The following is a 23,230-nucleotide window of genomic DNA, read 5'->3' on the forward strand; positions in this document are numbered from 1 at the left end:
TCCTTCCTCTCTTTTTTCTATCTGTTTCTCTCTCTTCCTCTCTTCCTCTCTCTCTCCTTCCCTCTCACTCTTTCCCTCTCGGCTTCTGGGCAGGTTTGGAAAACTCTGAGTTGATGATGATTTTTAAGTGAGCGATTGCTCACTGCTCAGCTTAGAGGGAACTATGCCAAGGAGGGAAGTCGGGGAGGGGGGATGCTGACCTGTGGGGCGCGTCCAGGTCTCCGGGCCTGGGATGCCCCTCCCGGTCCTTCGGCCGCAGAGCCTCCCCCGGGCAGCCGGCCTCTGTGCCTGGCTGGTCTGTTCCGGGCCCGCCTGGTTGCCACAGCAGCCACTGCCAGGGTTCCGATGCCATCCCACCGGAGGCTGCCCAGGGACCGGCTGGCTCTTCCGGGCTGCAGCCACAGACTGGCCATGGCCCACGGAGTGGAGCGGTGGCAGGCCCCGGCCACGGACCACCACGGGATGTGCTCGACAGGAGGAGGAGGAGGTCCGGGAAGGGGCCACCACCACGGGGGTCCGGAGGGTGGGCAGGGGGACCAGAGGGAACTGAGAGGCCCAGGACTGGGCGGCCTATAAGGCAAATCCATTAAGTTAAATGAAGCCCAGGGTGGGGTCTTTGGCCGCCCATCCCCCTGAAGGGCTGATGGGGGAGGTCTCTCCCCTTTGGGAGCCCAGGCAGGCCAGACCTGGGAAGGCCCCCCAGGAAGAGCCCACCCCCGGGGGCCCCAAGTGGGAAGTTTTGTGATATGTTTGTCATTTCTTATTTTTTGTAAACGGGGGTTTCTATTTTTTGTTGGGTTGTTTCTTTCGACTTCTATGCCCCCCAATCCCGTTGGGACTCAGGGCAGCTCACAACAAATAGGACGCAATGCAACAACAATAGGTGTTTTAATGACAATTTGATGTTGTTTGCTTGTTTTTTGTTTTTTGTTTTCCCTTTCAAATGTTTATATTTTAACTTGGGAGATATATAGATATATAGATACGGTTATTAGCAGCTTCAGCTGCATTCAGAAACACGGCTGCAGCCTCCCACCCACCCTCCCACCCACCCACCCACCCAGAAAGCTCTTTAGTGGAACACAAAAGTTGTCTTTGTATTTCTTCCTAACTTTATCTTTGGGTTATTTGTTTGTTTCAAGTAATACATTTGTTCCTTTTTGAAAAAGCAATGTTTCAAAGTTTTCCTTCTCCATAGCCGCAGCCCTTAGACTTGTACAGCGCTTGCTTCACCGAGATTTCCAGGGCTGCGCTTTAGCCCCTGCACCACCGAGGCTCAGAGGAGGCCTCCAGTCCATGAAACGCCACGCCAGGTGGACCTCAGTGGCTGGCTGCCGGGTTCCGAAACTGCCCGAAATTGCAACAATGCTGCAGGGCAGAGAACGCTTTGGAACCAGGGCTCCCCTTTGCAACCCCCCCCCCTCCATTGTGTCCTGGGGCCTGTCCCTGGGGGGGGGGGATTGGGGAGGAAGGGACCCCAGGAGAAGTCAGCCGGCTCTCTTGGGGTCCAAGTGAAGGTAAAGGCCCCCGGGAGCCACACACACACACACGCACACCCCACGAGTGGCTGCCCATTCATTATTTATTTGGTGACATTTATGAGCCACCCAACTCCAAAGGGACCCTGGCCGGCCTCCATAATGAAGCCACAGTCACAATAAAGAATATGGGAAAGTCGCAGGATTGAAAATAAATAAGGAAAAGACACAGATATTAACAAAAAATATGACTGACATACAGAGAAAACATTTAGGAGACTTATCAAACATGAAGATCACGAAAAAAGTGAAATACTTAGGGATATGGATGACCTCCAAAGCCCTATCTTTAAAAAACGACAATTATTTAACATTATTAAGTCAGATTAAAAAAGACTTAGAAATATGGAGTAATCTACAATTATCATTCGTAGGAAGAATCTCCACAGTTAAAATGAATATTCTTCCAAAAATATTATTCCTTTTTCAAGTGATTCCAATAAATCCAGGAGCGAAATTCTTTGCCGAATTGAATAAGATAATAAGAAAATTTATTTGGCAAGGTAAAAAATCAAGAATAAAACAAAACTCATTAGAAGATCGTAAGGAGAGAGGGGGCCTGGGTCTCCCAAATTGGAAACTATATTATCATGCCACGGCTCTGACATGGATAAAAGAATGGCTTACATTAGAAAATCAAAGATTGCTTAACCTAGAAGGCCACGACTTGATGGTCAGGTGGCATGCATTTGTATGGTATGATAAGTTAAGAACCCACTCATATTTTAAAAATAATGTTATTAGAAAGGCATTGATAGAAGTGTGGAATGAAATAAAGAAAAATCACTTTTTAGTAATGCCAGAATGGGTTTCACCCCTCGAAGCCATAGTACACCCAAATCTTAAAGGAAAAGGTAAGATTTGGAAATATAGTGATCTGTTAAATAATTAAAATTAAGAACAAAACAAGAGTTATACGAGTTAGGTATAGATTTAGATTGGTGGCATTATATGCAGATTAGTTCTAGATATCAAATAGACGTAAAGACTTACATTTTTTAAAAAGAAAATAATGTACTGGGCAAATTATTATTCCAAAACCAAACAAAGACAATCGGAAATGTTTATAAATATTTATTAAATCATAGAACCATAGGTTGGATATTGAAAGATAATATGATCAGTTGGTGCAAAAATTTTGGCAAAGAGATTGATTTAGATACTTGGGAAAAGATATGGATGTATAATTGGAAAATAACAAAATCAATCTCTTTCAAAGAAAATCAAATTAAGATGTTTTATAGATGGCACCTTCCACCATACAGAATATCTAAAATGTTTCCTTCGGTATCGCCCATTTGTTGGAAATGCAAAAAAGAAGTTGGCACATATTACCATGCATGGTGGACCTGTCCGGAGACAAAAATATTTTGGAATAAAGTAGAGAATTGGATAAATGAAATAACAAAGGAGAAGATTAAAAAATCTCCTGAATTTTTTCTATTGGGTATTTCAAATATAAAGTACAAAAAAGAAATTTACTATTTAATAATACATATATTGACGGCGGCACGAATAACATTTGCGCAGAAATGGAAAGAAAAGACGATACCGAAAGACTCTGAGGTGTTTAATAAAATTATAGAGTGTACAGAATTAGACATGATGACTAAAAGGTTGAACAATCAAACCGAAACAGAATTTTATAAAATTTGGGATAAAGTATATGATTGGTGGAATGTTAAAAATAGTATTAAAAATTAAACATATAAGAATAAATGACTACTTAAAAATCATAAGATAGAATTATATAGTTTATATAGTTTATATTATAACTAACTCAGAAGTGTTTATATTATTTTCTTTTTGTATTACTAATAATTTGTTTATTGCTCTTTGATATATATATACATATACGTATATTATTATTTTTTGTTTAAAATATATATATATATAAAGAAACTCAATCAACAATCTTAATTTTAAAAATCTATAATTAAATTTAATGATAATGTAATCTTCAAGTGTGGCTTTTCTGCTTAGATCCTGTAACAGTTAGAGCTTTTTATATTTTGTATTAGTTAGACTTCTATGAGAAGCGGAGCAATAGTAGCTCCTTAAATGTTTAATGTTGTATGTCTTTGTTCGTTTTACTTTGAAAATAATAAAAAATATTTTTTTTAAAAAAAAAGATGAAACCCCACCCGGGGCCGAATCCTGGGGTTCTGGGGCTGACCAGGGTCTTGTGCTCCCCTCCCCCTGCAGAGACCCTGAAGGAACCGCGGCATCGTAAGGACACCCGGCGCCCGGACCTCGAGATCTACAAGCCAGGCCTCTCCCGCCTGAGGAACAAGCCGGGCCCGGCGAAGATGAAGGGGGAGGCCCCGGAGGAGGAGGAGGCCCTGGGCCCCAGGGAGGAGCCCCCGGCAGCTGCCTGCAAGGAGGAGGCCCAGCCCCCCCAGCCCCCTCCAGAAGACAGGGGCCCACCCCCCAACGGCTTCCTGGAGGGGTCCCCACAGGGCCGCGGGGGCACCCCCGAGGACTGGTGCCCTCGCATCATCAGGCGGGCCAAGAAGCCCGACCAGCAGATCTACCAGCCGGGCAAGCGCCTGCAGGCCTCCCCCCGAGAAGCCGGGGCTGCCCCCCCGGTGGAGGAGGAGCTCCCCCCGAAGGAGGAGAGGGGGACGGACTCCGAGAAGGACTCGGGCAGGGTGGGCGGTGGGCCCAGGAAGCCGGGGGACCAGGAAGGGGAGCCGGGCCAGGAGGGGTCCCGGCCTCTGCTGGGGGAGAAGGGGAGGCGGTCCGAGCGGCCCCGGAAGGTCCGAGACGAGCAGGGGGGCTATGGCAAGGGCAGCCCCCCCAAGCGCTACTCCCGTTCGGACAAGCGCCGCAGCCGCTACCGCACCTGCAGCACCAGCTCGGCGGGCAGCAACAACAGCACCGAAGGGGCCCGTGGGGAGGCAGAGCTGGGGAGGAAGCCCCTGGACAGGCCCCGCCCACAGAAGCAGCTCTCCACCTCCTCCACTGACTCCCTGGAAGAGGACAGGGCCGAGGAGGCCCCCGAGGCCAGGAGGGGCCCTGACCACGGCAGGCTCGGCCGGGCCCAGGACCCCAGAGCGGCCCAGGGGGGCGGCAGGGGCTCCGCAGGGAGGGGCTCCACGGCCTCCCAGCCTGAATGGCGGAAGAGCGGCCGGCCCTCTGGGACCACATCCAGGGACCCCACGGAAGCCGGAGAGGGGAAGTCGCAGAACCGGGGCCGAGGTATCCTGGTGCTGCCGGCCAACACGGACCTGACCCCCAGCGGCGGCACAGGGTCCCCTGAGGCTCCCCACGGAGGGGGCGCCCGGCTCCTCTTCGGCAGCGGCAGCAGCAAAGGCCCTCGGGGCTGGAGCCGGGGGGGCACGTCCCGCCGGCTCTGGGACCCCAACAACCCGGACCAGAAGCCGGCGCTGAAGAGCCCAGGGGCCCAGCTGCACTTCCTGGACACGGACGATGAGGGGGCCCCCGTGCCTCGAGGGGAGCCCCGCCAGGCCCCGGCCCCCTACTACCGCTTCCAGAACTCGGACAACCCCTACTACTACGGGGCGGCCCCCTACCCTTACGCCGGCTACCCCCTGCCCTACCCGGTGGGCCCCTGCAGCGAGGTCTACCCAGCCGCCTACTACCCTGCCGGCTACCCCAAGCAGGCCGAGCCCTGTGCAGGTGGGGTGGGCGCCAGCAGCACCTTCCCGGCCGACCCCCCGAGCGGCGAGGCGGAGCAGCAGCAGAAGGCCCCCCACCACCACCACCAGCAGCAGCAGCAAGAACTGAGCAAGGCCCTGCGGGAGGCCGGGCACCTGGAGCAGCAGCTGAGCAACCTCCTGTCCCGGGACAGGCTCAGTCCGGAGGGTCTGGAGAAGATGGGCACCCTCAGGTGGGCGCGGGGGGCCGGGGAGCGGGAGGGGCCTCTGGGCCAGGGGAGCTGTCCCTGAGCATCAGTGCTGGGCTGGGCTGGGCTGGGCTGGGCTGGGCTGGGCTGGGCTGGGCTGGGCTGGGCTGGGCTGGGCTGGGCTGGGCTGGGCTGGGCTGGGCTGGGCTGGGCTGGGCCCCTTCCTAGGCGCCAGGGAGCAGGAGGGAGGGAGGGCTGGGCTGGGGGCGGGGGCTACACAGCTTCTCCGGGGATCCTTGAGTGCAGTGGAGACTTGTGCCACTCAGGAGGCCCTGGGGATTTTCTTAGCTTTGGAAATGTTACCTGACCCCTCTGGGATTTACAGGCTGTGGGGTGGGGGGGGATGCCGGGGGGGGGCGTTGTAGGCGCATTTCAGCCCCTGGGAAGCAGGAAGAGATCAGAACCGCAGAAGAGCCCTCAGGTCCAGCATTCAGTGGCCCCCAATGCCCCCCCAATTGTCCAGGGGGATCTTGAGCAGAAAGAGAAGGCCAGACCCTCCCTTTCCCTGGACCCCCAACCAGTGGGACTCAGGGGAGCCCTGCCTGCCTCAACCCACATGGACATCCGTGTCAATCACCCCCTATGATACACTCGGCCTCCCTGAATCTGTCTCGTCCTGCCTTGAAGCTTTCCAGGCTGACAGCTGTCACGGCCTCTTCTGGAGAAGGTCCAGCCACACACACACCTGCCCCAGTTGTTCAGTGAGTGACCCAGGGGGGCATCATCCCGTGAGCCCCTCGTTGCCCTGAACCACCAGACTGACCGCGCATAGAGTTGATGGATAAGGAATAGAAAACGCATCTGTGCGCCCATACGGGCACAACCTGAGGATGGTCCCCCCAGGGGGGCTTCCGTGCCCAGCAGGCCCCTTCCCCAGGGTCACCGGCCCAAAGGCCGTAAGCCGAGGCGAGGGGCAGTCCCACTCCACGAGGCTCCTCCCATCCCGTGCTTCACCCCACGTCCCCTTCTGGAGAGAAAGCGGAAGGGGAAAGACCCTCCCTCCATGTAGGGCAGTGGGGGGGAACCTTTTCGGCACCCCACGCCAGCAGGGGCCTCCACGTCTGTGCGCCAGAGGGCCAGAAACCCGAAGACCAGCTGGGTGGCCCATGCGTGCCTGGCTTGGGCCGTTTGGGGGCCGTTTCCAGGCTGTTTGGGGGCCATTTTTCACCCCACGAATGACCACAAAACGGCCCATTTGGGGGCTGGTTCTGGCCCGAAAAAGGTTGAAGAAATGGCCTGTAAATGGCCTAAAAACGGCCCCCACACGGCCCCCAAAGGGCAGGAAACAGCCTCCTCCTCTTTTGCAGGGGGTTCCAGGCTGTTTTCCCCTGCAGGGAAGCTGGGCGCCCACAGAGGGAAGGGTGCCATCACAGGGGTCGGGGGTCCCCAGTTGCCCCCAGGCCGTGGCCTCCTCAGAACTGGGGTGCCCGTGTGGGGCAGGCCGGCGGGCATTCACGCAAGGGCGGCTGCGAGGGCCCAAGTGCACCAGCCCGCTGCGTGCCCCAATTCCCCTCTCCCCCCGCCCCCCACAGCCAGCCCCCCAAGCTGCAGAGGGTGGGGCCAGTCATCAACGTGCGACAGTTCATGGAGGGTCCGTTTGAGCGGTGTCTGGGACGACTCCTGGGACTTGGAAGGGCAGCTGAACGAGCGGTCGTGGGGGGGGTCACGGGTTGCAGTTGGGGTGGGGGGACAGTGAGGGGGAGGCGCCTCCCTGCCTGCCTGATGACTGAGGGCGGTGTGTGTGTGTGTGTGTGTGTGTGTCTGTCCCCCTGCTTGCAGGGCGGAGATGCTGCAGCTGTACGAGCGCTGCCTGCTGATGGACATCGAGGCGGCCGACGCGCAGAATGTGGACCAGCTGCTCTGGAAGAACGGCTTCTACCAGGTGATCGAGCGCTTCCGGCAGGCGCTGAAGGAGCCCGGCCTGGGGGAGAGTGGCCAGGAGGTGCGGGCCAGGCTGCTCCAGGTGCTGGACGAGGTGAGGAAGGGGGCCAGGAGGGGGCTCTCCACAAAGGCTACTCCAGTTTATGGCCAGAGCCACAAGGGGGAACCTGAGATCTGGGCTTCCCTCCCAGTTGAAAGTTCTCCCTCGCCCCAGTCCTCCTTCCGCTTCCGCCCAGGTGGGTGGGCACAGGATGGCCTTGAGCCCCTCCCAAGCCCCCCTCCACACCAGGCCTTCTACGGAGAGTGTGGCAAGCCGTGGAGGGGGGCCGGGCTAGAGGGCCTCCGGGGTGTCCCCCTCCCGCCGTGACCCTGCAACTTGCCCCCCCCCCCCCCCCAGGGCACCGTCTTCTTCGAGGGCCTTTTGCAGAAGCTGCAGCTGAGCTACCAGTTCAAGCTGGAGGACCACATGGACGGACTGGCCGTGCGCTGCAAGCCCCTGCGCAAGACGGTGGGGTGGGGCGCGGGGGGGAACAGGACGCCGTGCCTGGGGTGGTGGGGTGGCTCCATGGGGCGGGGGCTCTTACGCTGCCCTCCCCTCCCCAGGTGAAGTACGCCCTCATCAGCGCCCAGAGGAGCCTCATCTGCCAGGGGGACCTCTGCCGCTACCGGGAGCAGGGCAGCGAGACGGCCAACTACGGGAAGGCCCGCAGGTAGGGGGGGGCAGAGGGGGGGCTCCTCACCTGCACGTCCTCACCCGAGCTGTCCCGGAGGGAGGGGGGCATCGCAGGCGGGCGTCTCCATCACCAGGTCCCCCCGACAGGCCCAAGCGGGGAGGGAATCTGGGGCCAGGGGTGGGGCTCCACCTGTGAGAGGAGGGCACAAAGCCCCCCCCTCCCCCCAGTATCCACTCCCCAGTGGGTAGTTGGGCCCCGCCTGGCTTTTCCAGGTGAGCTCACCCTGTCTCACCCCACCCAGAAGAGAGCAAAATGACCGGGGGGGGGAGCGGGGGGGTTGGCCAGGTGCCGCAGCTCTAGGCCAGCAAGGGGACGATGGTCAGTTGCCAAGAGCAGCCATCCACTTGAGCAGCCGGTGCCAGTGTGGCTGAAGGGCTGGGCAGCTTCCTTCAAGGGGGGCACCGCCCAGTCCCACAGCGAGGGCAAGAATGGGGGGGGGGGCATGCCCAGGACTCCACCCTGATGGTTTCTGCAGCCCCTTGGTCACCAGTGCCTGGGGTGCAGAGGCCAAGGAGCGGTCAGCCTGAGGCCGAGGCTGCTATGCAGGAGGGGTCAGCAGCCTGAGGGAGGGGAAGGGGGCCGCAGGGGGCATCGGAGGGGCAGGGAGGGAGGGAGGCTCTCAGTCGTGGCCCCCTCTCGCCCGTGTCTCCTGCCCGTGTCTCCCGCCTGCCGCTCACGTGGCCTCCTCTCTCCCCAGCTGGTACCTGAAGGCCCAGCACATCGCCCCCAAGAATGGCCGGCCCTACAACCAGCTGGCCCTCCTGGCTGTCTACACGGTAAGAGGGGGGGTTCCGGGCACCCCACGTTGGAACTCCCCACAGACGCCGGGGGAGGGGGCTCAGCACCAGGATCTGCTGGGGGGAGGGGGAAGTGGGGGCATCCTTTTTCAGGACCCCCAAAGAAGTTCCCCCCTGTCCCTCTGGCATGGGGGGGCTCAGGGGGTCCTCGGCCTACGACCAGAGAGGCGACCAAAATTATATTGTTGACAAACGTGCTCAGCGCCTTTTGCCCCATTTTGCCGCTTCTCCCCCCACAGCCCCTAATTGAGTCCCTACGGCTGTTAAACAAGCCAGACGGTCGTTAAGCGAATCCAGCTGCCCCCATTGACTTTGTGGTGGCCCCCTCTGGACGCTGCAACCATCATAAATACCAGTCAGTGGCCAAGCGTCTAGACGGTGGTCATGTGACCCGGGTCCTAGGTTAGAGGGAGGGGCCCTGGAGGTCTTCTAGTCCAAGCTGCGGCCACAGTGTGAAAAATGGACATAATTAGAATTGGAATTCTTTTATTGGCCACGTGCGATTGGACGCACAAGGGATTTGTCTTCAGTGCAGATGCTCCGAGTGGACATTAAAGAAAAGAGACATTTGTCAAGAATCGTGAGGTAAAAAACATTGAAGGATTGAAACAAGAATAAAATAGAATAGAATTAGAATATAATATTATTTATTGGTCAACTGTGTTTGGACAAACAGGAAATTTGCCTTGGGAGCAGATGGTCTCAGTGTCCATAAAATAAAATATACTTTTGTCAAGAATCATGAAGTAAAAATCGGGAAACAATCGATATTGATAAAAATCTTTAGGATACAAGCAACAACGTTCCATTCACGCAGTCGTTAGTGGGAGGAAAAGGATGATGGGAATCATGAGGAAAAACGAGTCACCACAGAAATGCAGCCGTTGAATAGAATAGAGTAGAATAAAAATTAGAATTGGAATTCTTTTATTGGCCCCATGTGATTGGATGCACAAGGGATTTGTCCCAGGTGCAGATGCTCTCAGAGTCCATAAAAGAAAAAGAGACATTGGTCAAGAATCGTGAGGTAAAAAACACTGAAGGATTGAAACAAGAATAAAATAGACTAGAATTAGAATAGAATATTATTTATTGGTCAACTGTGTTTGGACACACAGGAAATTTGCCTTGGGAGCAGATGGTCTCAGTGTCCATAAAATAAAATATACTTTTGTCAAGAATCATGAGGTAAAAATCGGGGAAAAAATCGATATTAATAAAAATCTTTAGGATACAAGCAATAACGTTCCATTCACGCAGTCGTTAGTGGGAGGAAAAGGATGATGGGAATCATGAGGAAAAACGAGTCGCCACAGAAGTGCAGCCATTGAATAGAATAGAGTAGAATAAAAATTGGAATTGGAATTCTTTTATTGGCCATGTGTGATTGGACGCACAAGGGATTTGTCTCTGGTGCAGATGCTCTCAGGGTCCATAAAAGAAAAAGAGACATTGGTCAAGAATCGTGAGGTAAAAAACACTGAAGGATTGAAACAAGAATAAAATAGACTAGATTTAGAATAGAATATTATTTATTGGTCAACTGTGTTTGGACAAACAGGAAATTTGCCTTGGGAGCAGATGGTCTCAGTGTCCATAAAATAAAATATACTTTTGTTAAGAATCATGAAGTAAAAATCGGGAAACAATCGATATTGATAAAAATCTTTAGGATACAAGCAACAACGTTCCATTCACGCAGTCGTTAGTGGGAGGAAAAGGATGATGGGAATCATGAGGAAAAACGAGTCACCACAGAAATGCAGCCGTTGAATAGAATAGAGTAGAATAAAAATTAGAATTGGAATTCTTTTATTGGCCCCATGTGATTGGATGCACAAGGGATTTGTCCCAGGTGCAGATGCTCTCAGAGTCCATAAAAGAAAAAGAGACATTGGTCAAGAATCGTGAGGTAAAAAACACTGAAGGATTGAAACAAGAATAAAATAGACTAGAATTAGAATAGAATATTATTTATTGGTCAACTGTGTTTGGACACACAGGAAATTTGCCTTGGGAGCAGATGGTCTCAGTGTCCATAAAATAAAATATACTTTTGTCAAGAATCGTGAGGTAAAAATCATTTAAGGATTGTCGTAGGGTACAAATGAGCTATTGGGAAACAATCGATATTAATAAAAATCTTTAGGATACGAGCAACAACGTTCCATTCACGCAGTCGTTAGTGGGAGGAAAAGGATGATGGGAATCATGAGGAAAAACGAGTTGCCACAGAAGTGCAGCCGTTGAATAGAATAGAGTAGAATAAAAATTAGAATTGGAATTCTTTTATTGGCCACATGTGATTGGATGCACAAGGGATTTGTCCCAGGTGCAGATGCTCTCAGGGTCCATAAAAGAAAAAGAGACATTGGTCAAGAATCGTGAGGTAAAAAACACTGAAGGATTGAAACAAGAATAAAATAGACTAGAATTAGAATATTATTTATTGGTCAACTGTGTTTGGACACACAGGAAATTTGCCTTGGGAGCAGATGGTCTCAGTGTCCATAAAATAAAATATACTTTTGTCAAGAATCGTGAGGTAAAAATCATTTAAGGATTGTCGTAGGGTACAAATGAGCTATTGGGAAACAATCGATATTAATAAAAATCTTTAGGATACGAGCAACAACGTTCCATTCACGCAGTCGTTAGTGGGAGGAAAAGGATGATGGGAATCATGAGGAAAAACGAGTTGCCACAGAAGTGCAGCCGTTGAATAGAATAGAGTAGAATAAAAATTAGAATTGGAATTCTTTTATTGGCCACATGTGATTGGATGCACAAGGGATTTGTCTCAAGTGCAGATGCTCTCAGGGTCCATAAAAGAAAAAGAGACATTGGTCAAGAATCATGAGGTAAAAAACACTGAAGGATTGAAACAAGAATAAAATAGACTAGAATTAGAATAGAATATTATTTATTGGTCAACTGTGTTTGGACACACAGGAAATTTGCCTTGGGAGCAGATGGTCTCAGTGTCCATAAAATAAAATATACTTTTGTCAAGAATCGTGAGGTAAAAATCATTTAAGGATTGTCGTAGGGTACAAATGAGCTATTGGGAAACAATCGATATTAATAAAAATCTTTAGGATACAAGCAACAACGTTCCATTCACGCAATCGTTAGTGGGAGGAAAAGGATGATGGGAATCATGAGGGAAAACAAGTCGCCACAGAAGTGCAGCCGTTGAATAGAGTAGAATAAAAATTGGAATTGGAATTCTTTTACTGGCCACGTGTGATTGGACGCACAAGGGATTTATCTCTGGTGCAGATGCTCTCAGGGTCCATAAAAGAAAAAGAGACATTGATCAAGAATCGTGAGGTAAAAAACACTGAGTGATTCTCACAGGGTACAAAGAAGCAGTCAGGAAACAATACGAATAAAAGTCTCAAGGATACAAGCAGCCAGTCACAGCCACGCAGTCCCTCTCAGTGGGGGGAGACGGGGGGGGATGGGAAGGATGAGGGGAAAACCAGCAGCCACAGTGGGGCAGACTGAGTTGAGGGAAGAATTAGCCGGTTTTTTCCACGGCTGTGGTGACTTTGGTCACTGCATGAAGTCAAGGACTGCCCTGCGCTTGAGGGTCCTGCCAGGGCTGCAGGTGGGGTTAGTCCAGCACCCCCCCACACACACACTGACCCTCTCTGTCCGTCTCTGTCTGCGCAGAGGAGGAAGCTGGACGCCGTCTATTACTACATGCGCAGCCTGGCCGCCAGCAACCCCATCCTGACGGCCAAGGAGAGTCTGACCAGCCTCTTCGAGGAGACCAAGCGCAAGGTGGGTGCGGGGGGAGGGGCTGCCGGGCAGGGACACCTGGACACGGACGCCCTCCCCCCCACAAGGTCCTCACGCCCCCCCCCCACCACCACACAGGCCGAGCAGCTGGAGCAGAAGAGCCCCGGGGAGCATGGCCAGCAGCAGCAGCGGAACAAGAAGGCGGCTTTCCGGCCCTGCGGGGACGATGCTACCCGCCTGGAGCTCTGGATCCACCCCTCCCACCCGCGCTCCGGCCAGGGCCACGAGGCCAGCAGGGACCCTGAGCAGGACGGCGGCCTGGGCAGCCTCAGCCCCAGCGAGGTGAGGGGCGCAGTGCTTCACGCGGCCATGAGGGGGCGCTGCTCAGCTTGCTATGGGGGAAAGCCCTGGCACTCAGCTTTGGATGGTGGGCAGGGGGCTTCCCTGGGGGCCACTCCGGCCGGCCCTGCCCTCCCCGGCCCAAGGTTCCTCTGCATGGCTGGGGCTGCCGGGGGGGCCACTGACAGACCACTTAGAAATCTGAAACCATCACAAGTGTCACACTTGCCGTGTGCAAAACCCTTTGGGAATTTGAGGGCAGCTTTATCATCTCTCAGCAAGGGTGGCTGAGCGTGGACACTGGAAGGCCAGCGGACGTCCACTCCCAGAATTCTCCCAGCTTTGCCAACCAGGGGATTCTGGGAGTTGAAGTCCGCAAGCCTTCGAGTGGCCACGCTTGGACAGCCCTGCCTTAAAGAGGTTAATGTCTACAACAACAACACCCCCCTCCTTTGGGGCCCTTTGTGCCACATCCTTCAAAATTGCACAGAGCCCCCCCTCCCCCCCCCTTCCCCACTTCCGGAAAAGTCTGAAGAAGGTTGAGTGAGCCCACCAGCCCTTTGTGGTTTAGTCAACAAACCAGGTTTAACAAGGTCCGTGCACCTCTCCCAGCTGGGCTGCTCTCATCTCCCCTGAGTTGGGGTGGGGGAAGAAAGTGGGGGCACCCCTGGGGTTGGGGGGCACGGTGGGAGCTTGTGGGTTGCAGGAACTGGGTTTATGGCCAGTCTGGTGAAGAGAAGGCCCAGGGGGGACATGATGGCCATCTTCCAGTATCCCCAGGGGTAGCCCCAAAGAAGAGTTGGGGATCAAGCTCTCCTCCAAAGCACCTGAGGGCAGGACAAGAAGCAATGGGTGGAAACTAAACGAGGAGAGAAGCAACTCAGAACTCAGGAGGAATTTTCATCACTGTCAGAATAATTAACCCGTGAAACAGCTTGCCACCAGAAGTTGTGAATGCCCCAACACTGGAAGTTTTAAAGAAGATATGTTGGATGACCACCTGTCTGGAGTAGTGGAGGGTCTCCTGCCTAAGCAGGGGGTTGGACTAGAAGACCTCTGGGGTCCCTTCCAACCCTGTGGTTGTTGCTGTTTCTCCCCCCCCCCCCCGAGAGTGAGGGTAGCAGCCCAGACCCCCCTGTGTGTGTGTGTCTCCCTGGACACCCTGCCTGGGCTGTGGGGCCTGGCGTGTTGCCCCCCCCTCCCCCAAAGAGGGCTTGCGTGCCAGGTCCCCTGGGAGCCTGCTCAGCCCGGGTCAGCCAGACCGCCCGGTGGCTTCGTTTTGACGTGAGCGCTTTCGTTTCCAGCTGTGAGGTTTGCGGGAGGAAGCAGCGGGTGCCAGGCTCTGCGAGGGGCTGGTTGGAGGCGGCAGCCACGTGCCCGGTTCCCCCGCATGGGGGACGTGACACTCGGCACACGCCGGCCTCACGGAGCCCCAGCTGGGAACGGAAGGGCTGCCCCCCCACCACACACACACACACACACACACACACACACACACGGGGCCCCCCACCGGCCGGACTTCCTTCTCCTGCACACACTCGCAAAGCCCCCCCCCCTCCCTCCCTGCTACCCCCGTGTGACCTTTTGCTGCCACCACAAGGCCCACATGAAGTTCCCACGGAGGTTTTCCGGGCACGGCAGGGGGGGGCTTGTCACGGTTTGGGGTGGGGGACGTGGAGATGCTCCGGTGGGGAGGGGGCCCCGTCTCTCCCTTCCCTCACACACAGACACACACCTGCCCGGGCTTCCATGAGGACTAGCAGCTTTCCCCGGCCTCTCCCTGACCTCCTCAGATGACTTCATCTGCCCAGTTTCCCTTTCGAAGTGATTCAGCCGCTCGGAGCTGGGGAAATTTATTTACCTACTTTATTTATTTATTTGATTCACATCCCACCCAGCCCCCAAAGGGGAAGAGACGCCTGAAAAAGGGCCCTTTAAAACCCCTAGAAATCTCCCTCTGCCTTTTGGGGCCGCCAGATCTCAATGGGGTGTCGTTGGTCAGTGGCCCCCAGGCCGGCTGGGCCCTTAGAGCTCCCTGGAAGGCCAGCAGGGTGGGGGCAGGCGGGGTCTCCGGGAGAAGTTGCTTCCAGAGAGCTGGAGCCACCACGGAGAAGGCCCTCCCCTGCGGCCCCACCGACCTGCATGGCTTAGCCGGCAGGACGTGGAGAAGGTGGGCCACGGGGGCCATTATTATGGGTTGCCGGGAGTTATGTGGCCGGAGGCAGTGCCGAAGGTAGGCCGCCCCTAAGCCACGAGGGCCACCAGACTTTGACTCTCATGCGGAGGGCAGCCAGTGCCCACCAGAGCCCCTCTGCCTGCAGGGGCTGCCTTTTGTGGCACCCTGTAGGGCTCCTGAGGGAAGGAGGGAAAAGACCCCAAGGAGCCCCCTGCCCTCCCCCTTCAGGGCTTATCCCCCCCCACGGCCTGGCCCTTCCCTCTTTTCACCCCCTCCTTCCAGTGAGAGGCAGCCTTGTTGGGGGTGACCCCTCTGGGCTCCTGGACCTCTCCTCCACTGGCCCCACGCTTGCGGCTTCTGGCATCCCCCTGCCAGGCTGCTCTCTCTGTGGCATTGAGGGAGGGGCGCTCTCAGCCCCTGGGGACCCCCAGGCCTTCTGCAGGGGGCAGATTCCCAGGGGGGGGGGTCTCCCGGGTGGCCACTGTCTTTCTGCTGCCGGCTGAGGGGGGGGCTGGTTTATTTGGGGGGCCCGGCGTAGCTCTGCCTTCCCCCTCCCCTGTGCCCCCCCCAGTCTTCTTCCTCCTGGGGTCAGGGTGAGGGCAGGCGTGGGGAGGGGCCCCGGGGCGCGCAGGGGGAGGGCTGCCGCAGCCGCGTTTGCAGAAGTGCCCGTGGGCCGGGGCTGCTTCCTCTTGTGGGCAGCCGGGGGCCCCGGTTCCCAGCGCCGGCCTGGCAGGGGAGTCACGCAAGGGCTGAGTCATCCCCAGAGCCGCCCTGCCCGGCCCTCTCGCCTCGCCTGCTCCGGCCGCAAGGGCAGGGGGGCGGGGGCCAGTCTCTGCCCCCCCCCGGAACCTTTGGGAAGGGCAGCTCCAGGGAGGTTGGGGCCTTTCGCTTCTCCTCCAGGAAAGTTTGGGACAAGAAGCGAAACGTCTTTCAAGGGGAAAAACCCAGAGAGAGACGGGCCCCTCCCTTGGGGGAACTGGGGGGGGAGACGCAGCCAGGGGCCAGGAAGGGGGGGGAATGGGGCAGACCAGCAGCAGAACCACCGACACCCCCCACCCCCCGTGGCCCTGCTTCGGATCCAGCCCCTACCCCGCCCCCTTTCCCCCACCCCACCCTCTCGGAAGCAGGACATGGTTTTGGGGGGTCAGACAAGGGGGGGTGGCAGTTCAGCAAACTGTGCAGCACAGGTGGGGGGGCAGGGGGAGGGGCTCTCGGACCACTCAGGGCGGCCAATGGCCTGGGGGTCAATGGACTCGTTAACGGGAAGGGTGCGAAAGGAGGGACCCAGCTGAAGCATGAATGACAAAAGTTGAAACAAATTTTAAAATCATTTTAAATACTTAAATTACATGGTTGAATTGTCCTGCAGTCAGTTCCCTGAGAGGCTTTGGCCGCCCCTGGGGTCCCCTTCTCTTGGCCTGGATGACCTCAACGCCTCATTCACGCTGACGGAGGATGGATGGATGGGGGGGGTTAATATTGGGGTGTCCACTTTTGCATTTTGTTTCATGGCTGCATGCTACCCTGAGTCCCTCAGGAGACGGGCGGATGATAAACTTAAATAAATAGGGAGGGAAGGGAGGGAGGGAGGGAGGAAGGAAGGAGGGGAGGGAAGGAGGGAAGGGAGGGAGGAGGGGAGGGAGGGAGGGGAAAGAAGGATGGTTAAGACACCAACTAGAGGGGAGAATATTCTAGATTTAGTTTTTACGAATGGGAATTGGGTTTCAGAGGTCAAGGTGGGAGAAAATTTAGGTTGCAGTGACCATCTATGTTTGTGGTTTGATGTAAAAACTCATTGTGAGCAATCCTATAATGCAACCAAAGTATTGGATTTCAGAAAAACAAATTTTAATGCAATGGGAGAATATTTAGATAATGAATTAAAGGGGAGGGATAAAATGGCAGGAGCAAGCATCCAGTGGACTGTATTAAAAAAGGCCATCTTAAAAGCCACTGGACTGTATGTAAGACAAATAACTAAAGGTAAAAGGAAGAAGAAACCGCTATGGTTTAGCAATGATGTAAGGACTATAGTCAATGAAAAAAAGGCTGCCTATAGGAGGTATAAAGAATCTGGAAGTATAGCTGATAGGGAGGTGTATAAAATGAGACAGAAGGAGGCGAAACAGATAATATATGCTGCTAAAGCCTCAAAAGAGGAAGAAATTGCCAAATCTCTAAAGAAGGGGGATAAAACCTTCTTCAGATATATTAGTGATAAGAAGAAGAAAAACTGCGGCATCACGAAGCTTAGTACCGGGAATAATACATGCATTAATGGGAATAAGGAGATCGCTGACCATTTCAATAGCTACTTCTGTTCAGTTTTCTCAAAAGACACCTTACAAAATAATACTATAGAGGGATATAGCATTGCTTCCAGCTGTACGGATTCAGCTCCAGTGATCTTAGAAGCCGATGTCTTAGAAGAACTTGAACAATTAAAGATAAATAAGGCAATGGGTCCAGATGGCATCCACCCCAGAGTTCTTAAAGAACTCAGATCTGTCATTGCTACCCCCCTGACTGATTTGTTTAACCAATCCTTGTTAACAGGAGAAGTTCCCGAGGATTGGAGAATGGCCAGTGTTGTGCCTATTCACAAGAAGGGCAGTAGAGAAGAAGCTGGTAACTACAGGCCAGTTAGCTTGACATCAGTTGTAGTTAAAATGATGGAGACTCTACTCAAAAAGAGGATAAATCAGCACCTAAAAAACAATAACTTATTGGACCCAAACCAGCATGGTTTTACTGAAGGCAAATCGTGTCAGACTAATCTCATTGATTTCTTTGACTATGTCACAAAGGTGTTGGATGAAGGTGGTGCCGTGGATATTGCCTACCTGGACTTCAGCAAAGCCTTTGATATGGTTCCACATAAAGAGCTGATAGATAAATTAGTGAAGATTGGACTTAATCCCTGGATAGTTCAATGGATTTGCAGCTGGCTGAAGCGTAGACATCAGAGAGTTATTGTTAATGGCGAGTATTCTGAGCAGAGACAGGTTACAAGCGGTGTGCCACAAGGGTCTGTTCTGGGTCCTATTCTTTTTAATATGTTTGTGAGTGACATAGGGGAAGGTTTGGTAGGGAAGGTTTGCCTATTTGCCCATGACTCTAAAGTGGGCAATAGGGTTGATATTCCTGGAGGCATCTGTAATATGGTAAATGATTTAGCTTTACTAGATAAATGGTCTAAGCAATGGAAACTGCAGTTTAATGTTTCCAAATGTAAAATAATGCACTTGGGGAAAAGGAATCCTCAATCTGAGTATTGTATTGGCAGTTCAGTGTTGGCAAATACTTCAAAAGAAAAGGATTTAGGGGTAGTGATTTCTGACAGTCTCAAAATGGGTGAACAGTGCAGTCAGGCGGTAGGGAAAGCAAGTAGGATGCTTGGCTGCATAGCTAGAGGTATAACAAGCAGGAAGAGGGAGATTATGATCCCGCTATATAGAATGCTGGTGAGACCACATTTGGAATACTGTGTTCAGTTCTGGAGACCTCACCTACAAAAAGATATTGACAAAATTGAACGGGTCCAAAGACGGGCTACAAGAATGGTGGAAGGTCTTAAGCATAAAACGTATCAGGAAAGACTTAATGAACTCAATCTGTATAGTCTGGAGGACAGAAGGAAAAGGGGGGACATGATCGAAACATTTAAATATATTAAAGGGTTAAATAAGGTCCAGGAGGGAAGTGTTTTTAATAGGAAAGTGAACCCAAGAACAAGGGGACACAATCTGAAGTTAGTTGGGGGAAAGATCAAAAGCAACATGAGAAAATATTATTTTACTGAAAGAGTAGTAGATCCTTGGAACAAACTTCCAGCAGATGTGGTAGATAAATCCACAGTAACTGAATGTAAACATGCCTGGGATAAACATATATCCATCCTAAGATAAAATACAGAAAATAGTATAAGGGCAGACTAGATGGACCATGAGGTCTTTTTCTGCCGCCAGACTTCTATGTTTCTATGTTTCTATAATGAGGGAGGGGGGAATGAAAGAGGGAGGGGGGAAGGAAAGAAAGAAAGAAAAAGAAAGAGAGGCCCGTCCCTTCCAGCGGTTGCAGCTGGGGAGCTGGGGGGGGCACGGGGTAGGGCTGAGCATCAGGGCCCCCCCTGCCTCCCCCCACGGCCCTGGGCAGCTGCAGAGGCCCCGGCTGCCAGCAGAGGGGGCCGTGGCACCACCGCCCTCCTCCGCAGCTGCTTGGCCAGGGTCCGGGGCAGGCCCAGGGGGGAGGCTGGAGGCCAGAGCCCGGCCGCTGGGGTCCCATCTGCTCTGCCCCCCCCCCTTCTTCTCTGGCCAGGTTCTCCGGCCACTCAGGACTCTGCGCTCTCTCTCTCTCTCTCTCTCAGGAAGAGGGAGCAGGGCCTGGGTTGTTTTCCCATCTTGCTCATCCTCCCCCCCCCCTCTTTTTTCTTCCCCTGCAGCTGAACAAAAGGTTCGTCCTGCGCTTTCTCCAGGCCCATGGGAAGCTCTTCACCAGGATTGGGTAAGGCGGCAGGATGTTTGTCTTGTGTTGCCTCCATGACCAGCCCTTCTGGAATCCAGGCCCCACAGCAGCTGGGAGGGCGCTTGGAACGGAGCCCCAGCAGCAGCAGCAGCAGGAGGGCACGGGGCGGGTGGGGGGCAACGGGGCCCGGCCTCCTCCTCCTCCTCTGCGGGGCCTGGAATGGGGGTGGGGGGCTGCAGGGTGTGCTTCTCAAGCTGGTTCAGCCCTCTGCCGGGGGGGGCTGCTCAGAGCAAAGCCCCCCCTGGTGTGAGGATGTAATTAACAGAGCCGGTGGGGACCCTGCAAGGCCGCCCAGCCCAGCCCTAAAAGTCCAGTTTGCCTCTCGGGGGGGGGGAGGGGGGGGGAAAGGCACCTTTTGGACAAGCCTAACCTGGGTGACCGAGAATCCCCCTAGACCTTGAAGACCTCCCAGAATCCCCCAGCCAGCATGGGGGTCTTGAGCCCACCGGCCACAAGGGGGCCATTGTTCCCCCCCCCACCCGTGACCTCAGTTTGCCCAGAGATAAACACAAACGCACCGTTTTCACTCTTCTGCCCCCTTGTCATTCAAAGCACGGGGGTCTCACGGATCCCTCAAGAAACTGACCTGACCACCGGACTTTCTCCCCCCCCCCCCCCCCCGGCTCCCATTGGGCCCCACTGGCTGCTTCCAGGCCCCCCCTCCGCCCCCCAGTCTCTGGAGCCTCTGTCCGTTCCTTTCGGATTCTCTCCCTCCCAGCAGCTGGGGTCCCAAGCCGGCCCGGCTCTCTGTCCCTCGGCTCCTCCCCAGCGTGACCCCTTCCCGGGAGGGTTTGCACGTCCACCCAGGCCGAAGTGGAGGGCCGAGTAGCGGAGTCCTCCCCCTCCCCCTTGACCCTCCTGCGCCTCCATCCTGACTTCCTGGCCGTCTCCTCCTCTCGCAGCTTGATGGAGTTCACATCAGCCCCCCCCTCTCTCCCCCCCCCTTGTTAAGAACTGAAGCCTCACTGCCTTGGCCTGAAGGAGAGGTGGACCCCGGTCAGAGGCTCTTGCGCCGCTCCCTTCGGCTGGGCCGGCTCACAGAAGCCCCCCCATCTCAGACGGCCCGGGCCCTGCTGTGGCTGCCTGGAGGGAGCCCCCCTCCCACTTACACCCCCCCCCCTTTGTTGAGTGACCATTCGGTTAAAGAGTGGTGGAAAGAGGGAACCTACATCTGCTGCCGCATGGTGACGTGATCAACATTGGGATGGTCAGCATCTGGCCAAGGAGGGTCGGAGGGGCTCACTTAACAACGGGGGCCAGAAAGTCATAAAACGGGGCAAGACCCCCCAGACACCGTCAAGGAGCCTTTTTTTTTTAAGGAACAAATAAATGAAAGCTGAATTTGGTCATGGCCTCTGCAGTGCCCCCCCCCTTGGGGGCTGGGGGGTAGCTGGGACGGCAGAGCTCTAACCATGGAATCCCCCCCAGCCTCCTCCATGGGTTGCCCTGTCCCACCCCCTCCCATGCAGGTCCCCCCACTGCCTGAGGGGGGCGAGGTCGAGCAGGCTGCCTATCTGGCATTGCTGCCACCCCCCCCCCTTCTCCTTTTGTGCCCCCTCCCAGCCCCCATGGCCCTTGGAAGGAAGAGCGGCAGGGGAGACTCTCAGGGGGGGGATGCTGGGAAAGCCCCCCACTCCAGGCTAAGCGTGCTGGATCTCCGGTTGCAGGGGGGGCACAGGAGGGGGGCAGGCCTGGCCAGAAGGGGGGGAGGGGCCGAGGCAGCCCAGAAGGAGAGCAAGGACTCGGCCCCCTCCCCCTCCTCCTGGCCTTCCTGGGAATCTCCCCTCCGTCACGGGCTGGGGACCCCCTTCTCCCCTCCCTTTGGGGCAGGAGGGCCTAGCTGGCCTCTGGAGGGCCCTGCCTGCCCCCCCCCCCCCCCCCCCGCTGACCCCGCCCTTCCGCCCTGCAGGATGGAGACCTTCCCGGTGGTGGCCACGGAGGTCCTGGCCGCCTTCCAGGCCCTGCTGGAGCACAGCCCCCCGCCCGTCGGGAGCAGCCGCCTCCTGCAGCTCATGGCCATCAACATGTTTGCCGTGCACCACTCGCAGCCCAAAGGTAGGAAGGGGGGGAGGGAGGGAGGGGGGAGCCCCGGCCTCTGACCCTGCGCCCTGAAGTGGCTCCAGTGCCCCCCCCTCGTCCTCCCAAACACCGGAAGGCAAAGCAAGGAACGGTGGGTGGGAACGAGGGTCAGCCTAGAAATCAGGAGGCGGTGAGAACAATTCACCAGTGGAACAACTTGCCACCAGGCCTTGTGGCTGCTCCGAACAGTGGAGGTTTTGAAGAAGAGACTGGGCAGCCGTTGGTCTGGAGTGGGATGGGGCCTCCTGCTTGAGCCAGGGGCTGGACTAGAAGACCTCTCTTAGCCTGAAAGGCCTCCCAGGTGTCCAGGGGGGGTCCTGGTGGGCAGCTGCCCTGAGAAGAGAAGGATGTTCCCAGCTGCCCTTGCAAGCCTTCTCCCCCCAAATGGCCCACAGCCTCCCCCCCTCCCCCCCACTTGGGAGAGGAGGGAGGGCAGCGTGGCGAAGTCTGGGCCGAGGGCTGGCCTGCCGAGGGAGAGGGGGAGGGGGGGTACCCGTCTTCCGACCACAGATGCCTGGAGAGAATGTTCCTTGGAGGGGGGAGACAATGGGGGGGGGGTAGTGGGGTGCCTTGTTGGGGGGTGCAAGCTCCCTAATTGGAGCCGGGCCATTGTGGCAGGGCATCTCGGAGAGGGGAACAGCAGCCCCCTCCCCACCCATCTGCACCCAATTTATTCCAGTCTGGACTGGGGAGGGGGGGGGAGGGCTTTAATAATGTGTTTCATAATTGCTCGAATCAAACCCATCTCAGGCACATTGTTCTGTTTTGGGACATGATTGGATTATGGTTTGTGTGAATCACAGGAAGATGCATTTATGGGCCACCACGGGGGGGGGGGGCTGCATCTCCTCCCCCCCTTCCCCGCAGCCTGGCTCCCCCCCAGGCCTTTCCCCAGAGGGAGCCTGTGGGCCTCCAGATCTCCCTTGGGGGGGGTCGCCTGTGGCTGCCCAGGGTGAGCAAAGGGGTCGGAGGTCGGGAGAATTTGAGGGTCAGGCTGCAGTTCTTGGGGGCTCCTTAGGCGTGGACCCCACCCACCGGTCCTCACCTAGAATGTGTCAGGATCACAAGGGATCTGGCAGATCCTGTACCCCCCCCCCATGCTCTCCTAATAAGATTGCTAGTGGGGAGATATCACAGAAAGAGACCTTGAGAAGGAGGGAGGGAGGGAGGAGAGACAGGAGGAAGGAAGAAGGAAAGAAAGAAGAGGAAGACAGAGCAGAAAGGATGGAATGAGAAAGAGGAAGGAAAGAAGGAAGGGAGGAAAGAAAGAAAGAAAGAAGAGACAGACAGACAGAGAGAGAAGCTTCAAGGGCCAAATGGACAGGTCATGTAGTGACTCATGTTTCCCACTGAGAAAGCTGCTCCGATGAAGAATAATAATAATAATACTAATACTAATAATAATAATAATGATAATGATAGAAACATAGAAGACTGACAGCAGAAAAAGACCTCATGGTCCATCTAGTCTGCCCTTATACTATTTCCTGGGTTTTATCTTACAATGGATATATGTTTATCCCAGGCATGTTTAAATTCAGTGACTG

General features: G+C 54.8%; 1 protein-coding gene across 1 annotated transcript in view; it reads left to right on the forward strand.

Annotated features, from left to right (window-relative positions):
* SMG6 (SMG6 nonsense mediated mRNA decay factor) overlaps positions 1–23,230 on the forward strand; it is a 68,853-nt gene that overhangs the window by 10,667 nt on the left and 34,956 nt on the right. Inside the window, exons 2-10 of the mRNA XM_070735511.1 lie at positions 3,744–5,391; positions 7,186–7,381; positions 7,685–7,795; positions 7,891–7,997; positions 8,719–8,797; positions 12,497–12,607; positions 12,704–12,907; positions 19,522–19,583; positions 21,514–21,659. Of these exons, the coding sequence (XP_070591612.1) occupies positions 3,744–5,391; positions 7,186–7,381; positions 7,685–7,795; positions 7,891–7,997; positions 8,719–8,797; positions 12,497–12,607; positions 12,704–12,907; positions 19,522–19,583; positions 21,514–21,659 (2,664 nt within the window). The remainder of the gene's footprint in view (positions 1–3,743; positions 5,392–7,185; positions 7,382–7,684; positions 7,796–7,890; positions 7,998–8,718; positions 8,798–12,496; positions 12,608–12,703; positions 12,908–19,521; positions 19,584–21,513; positions 21,660–23,230) is intronic.

Source organism: Erythrolamprus reginae, chromosome 1 (genome assembly GCF_031021105.1).
Source record: "Erythrolamprus reginae isolate rEryReg1 chromosome 1, rEryReg1.hap1, whole genome shotgun sequence".
NCBI lineage: Eukaryota > Metazoa > Chordata > Lepidosauria > Squamata > Dipsadidae > Erythrolamprus > Erythrolamprus reginae.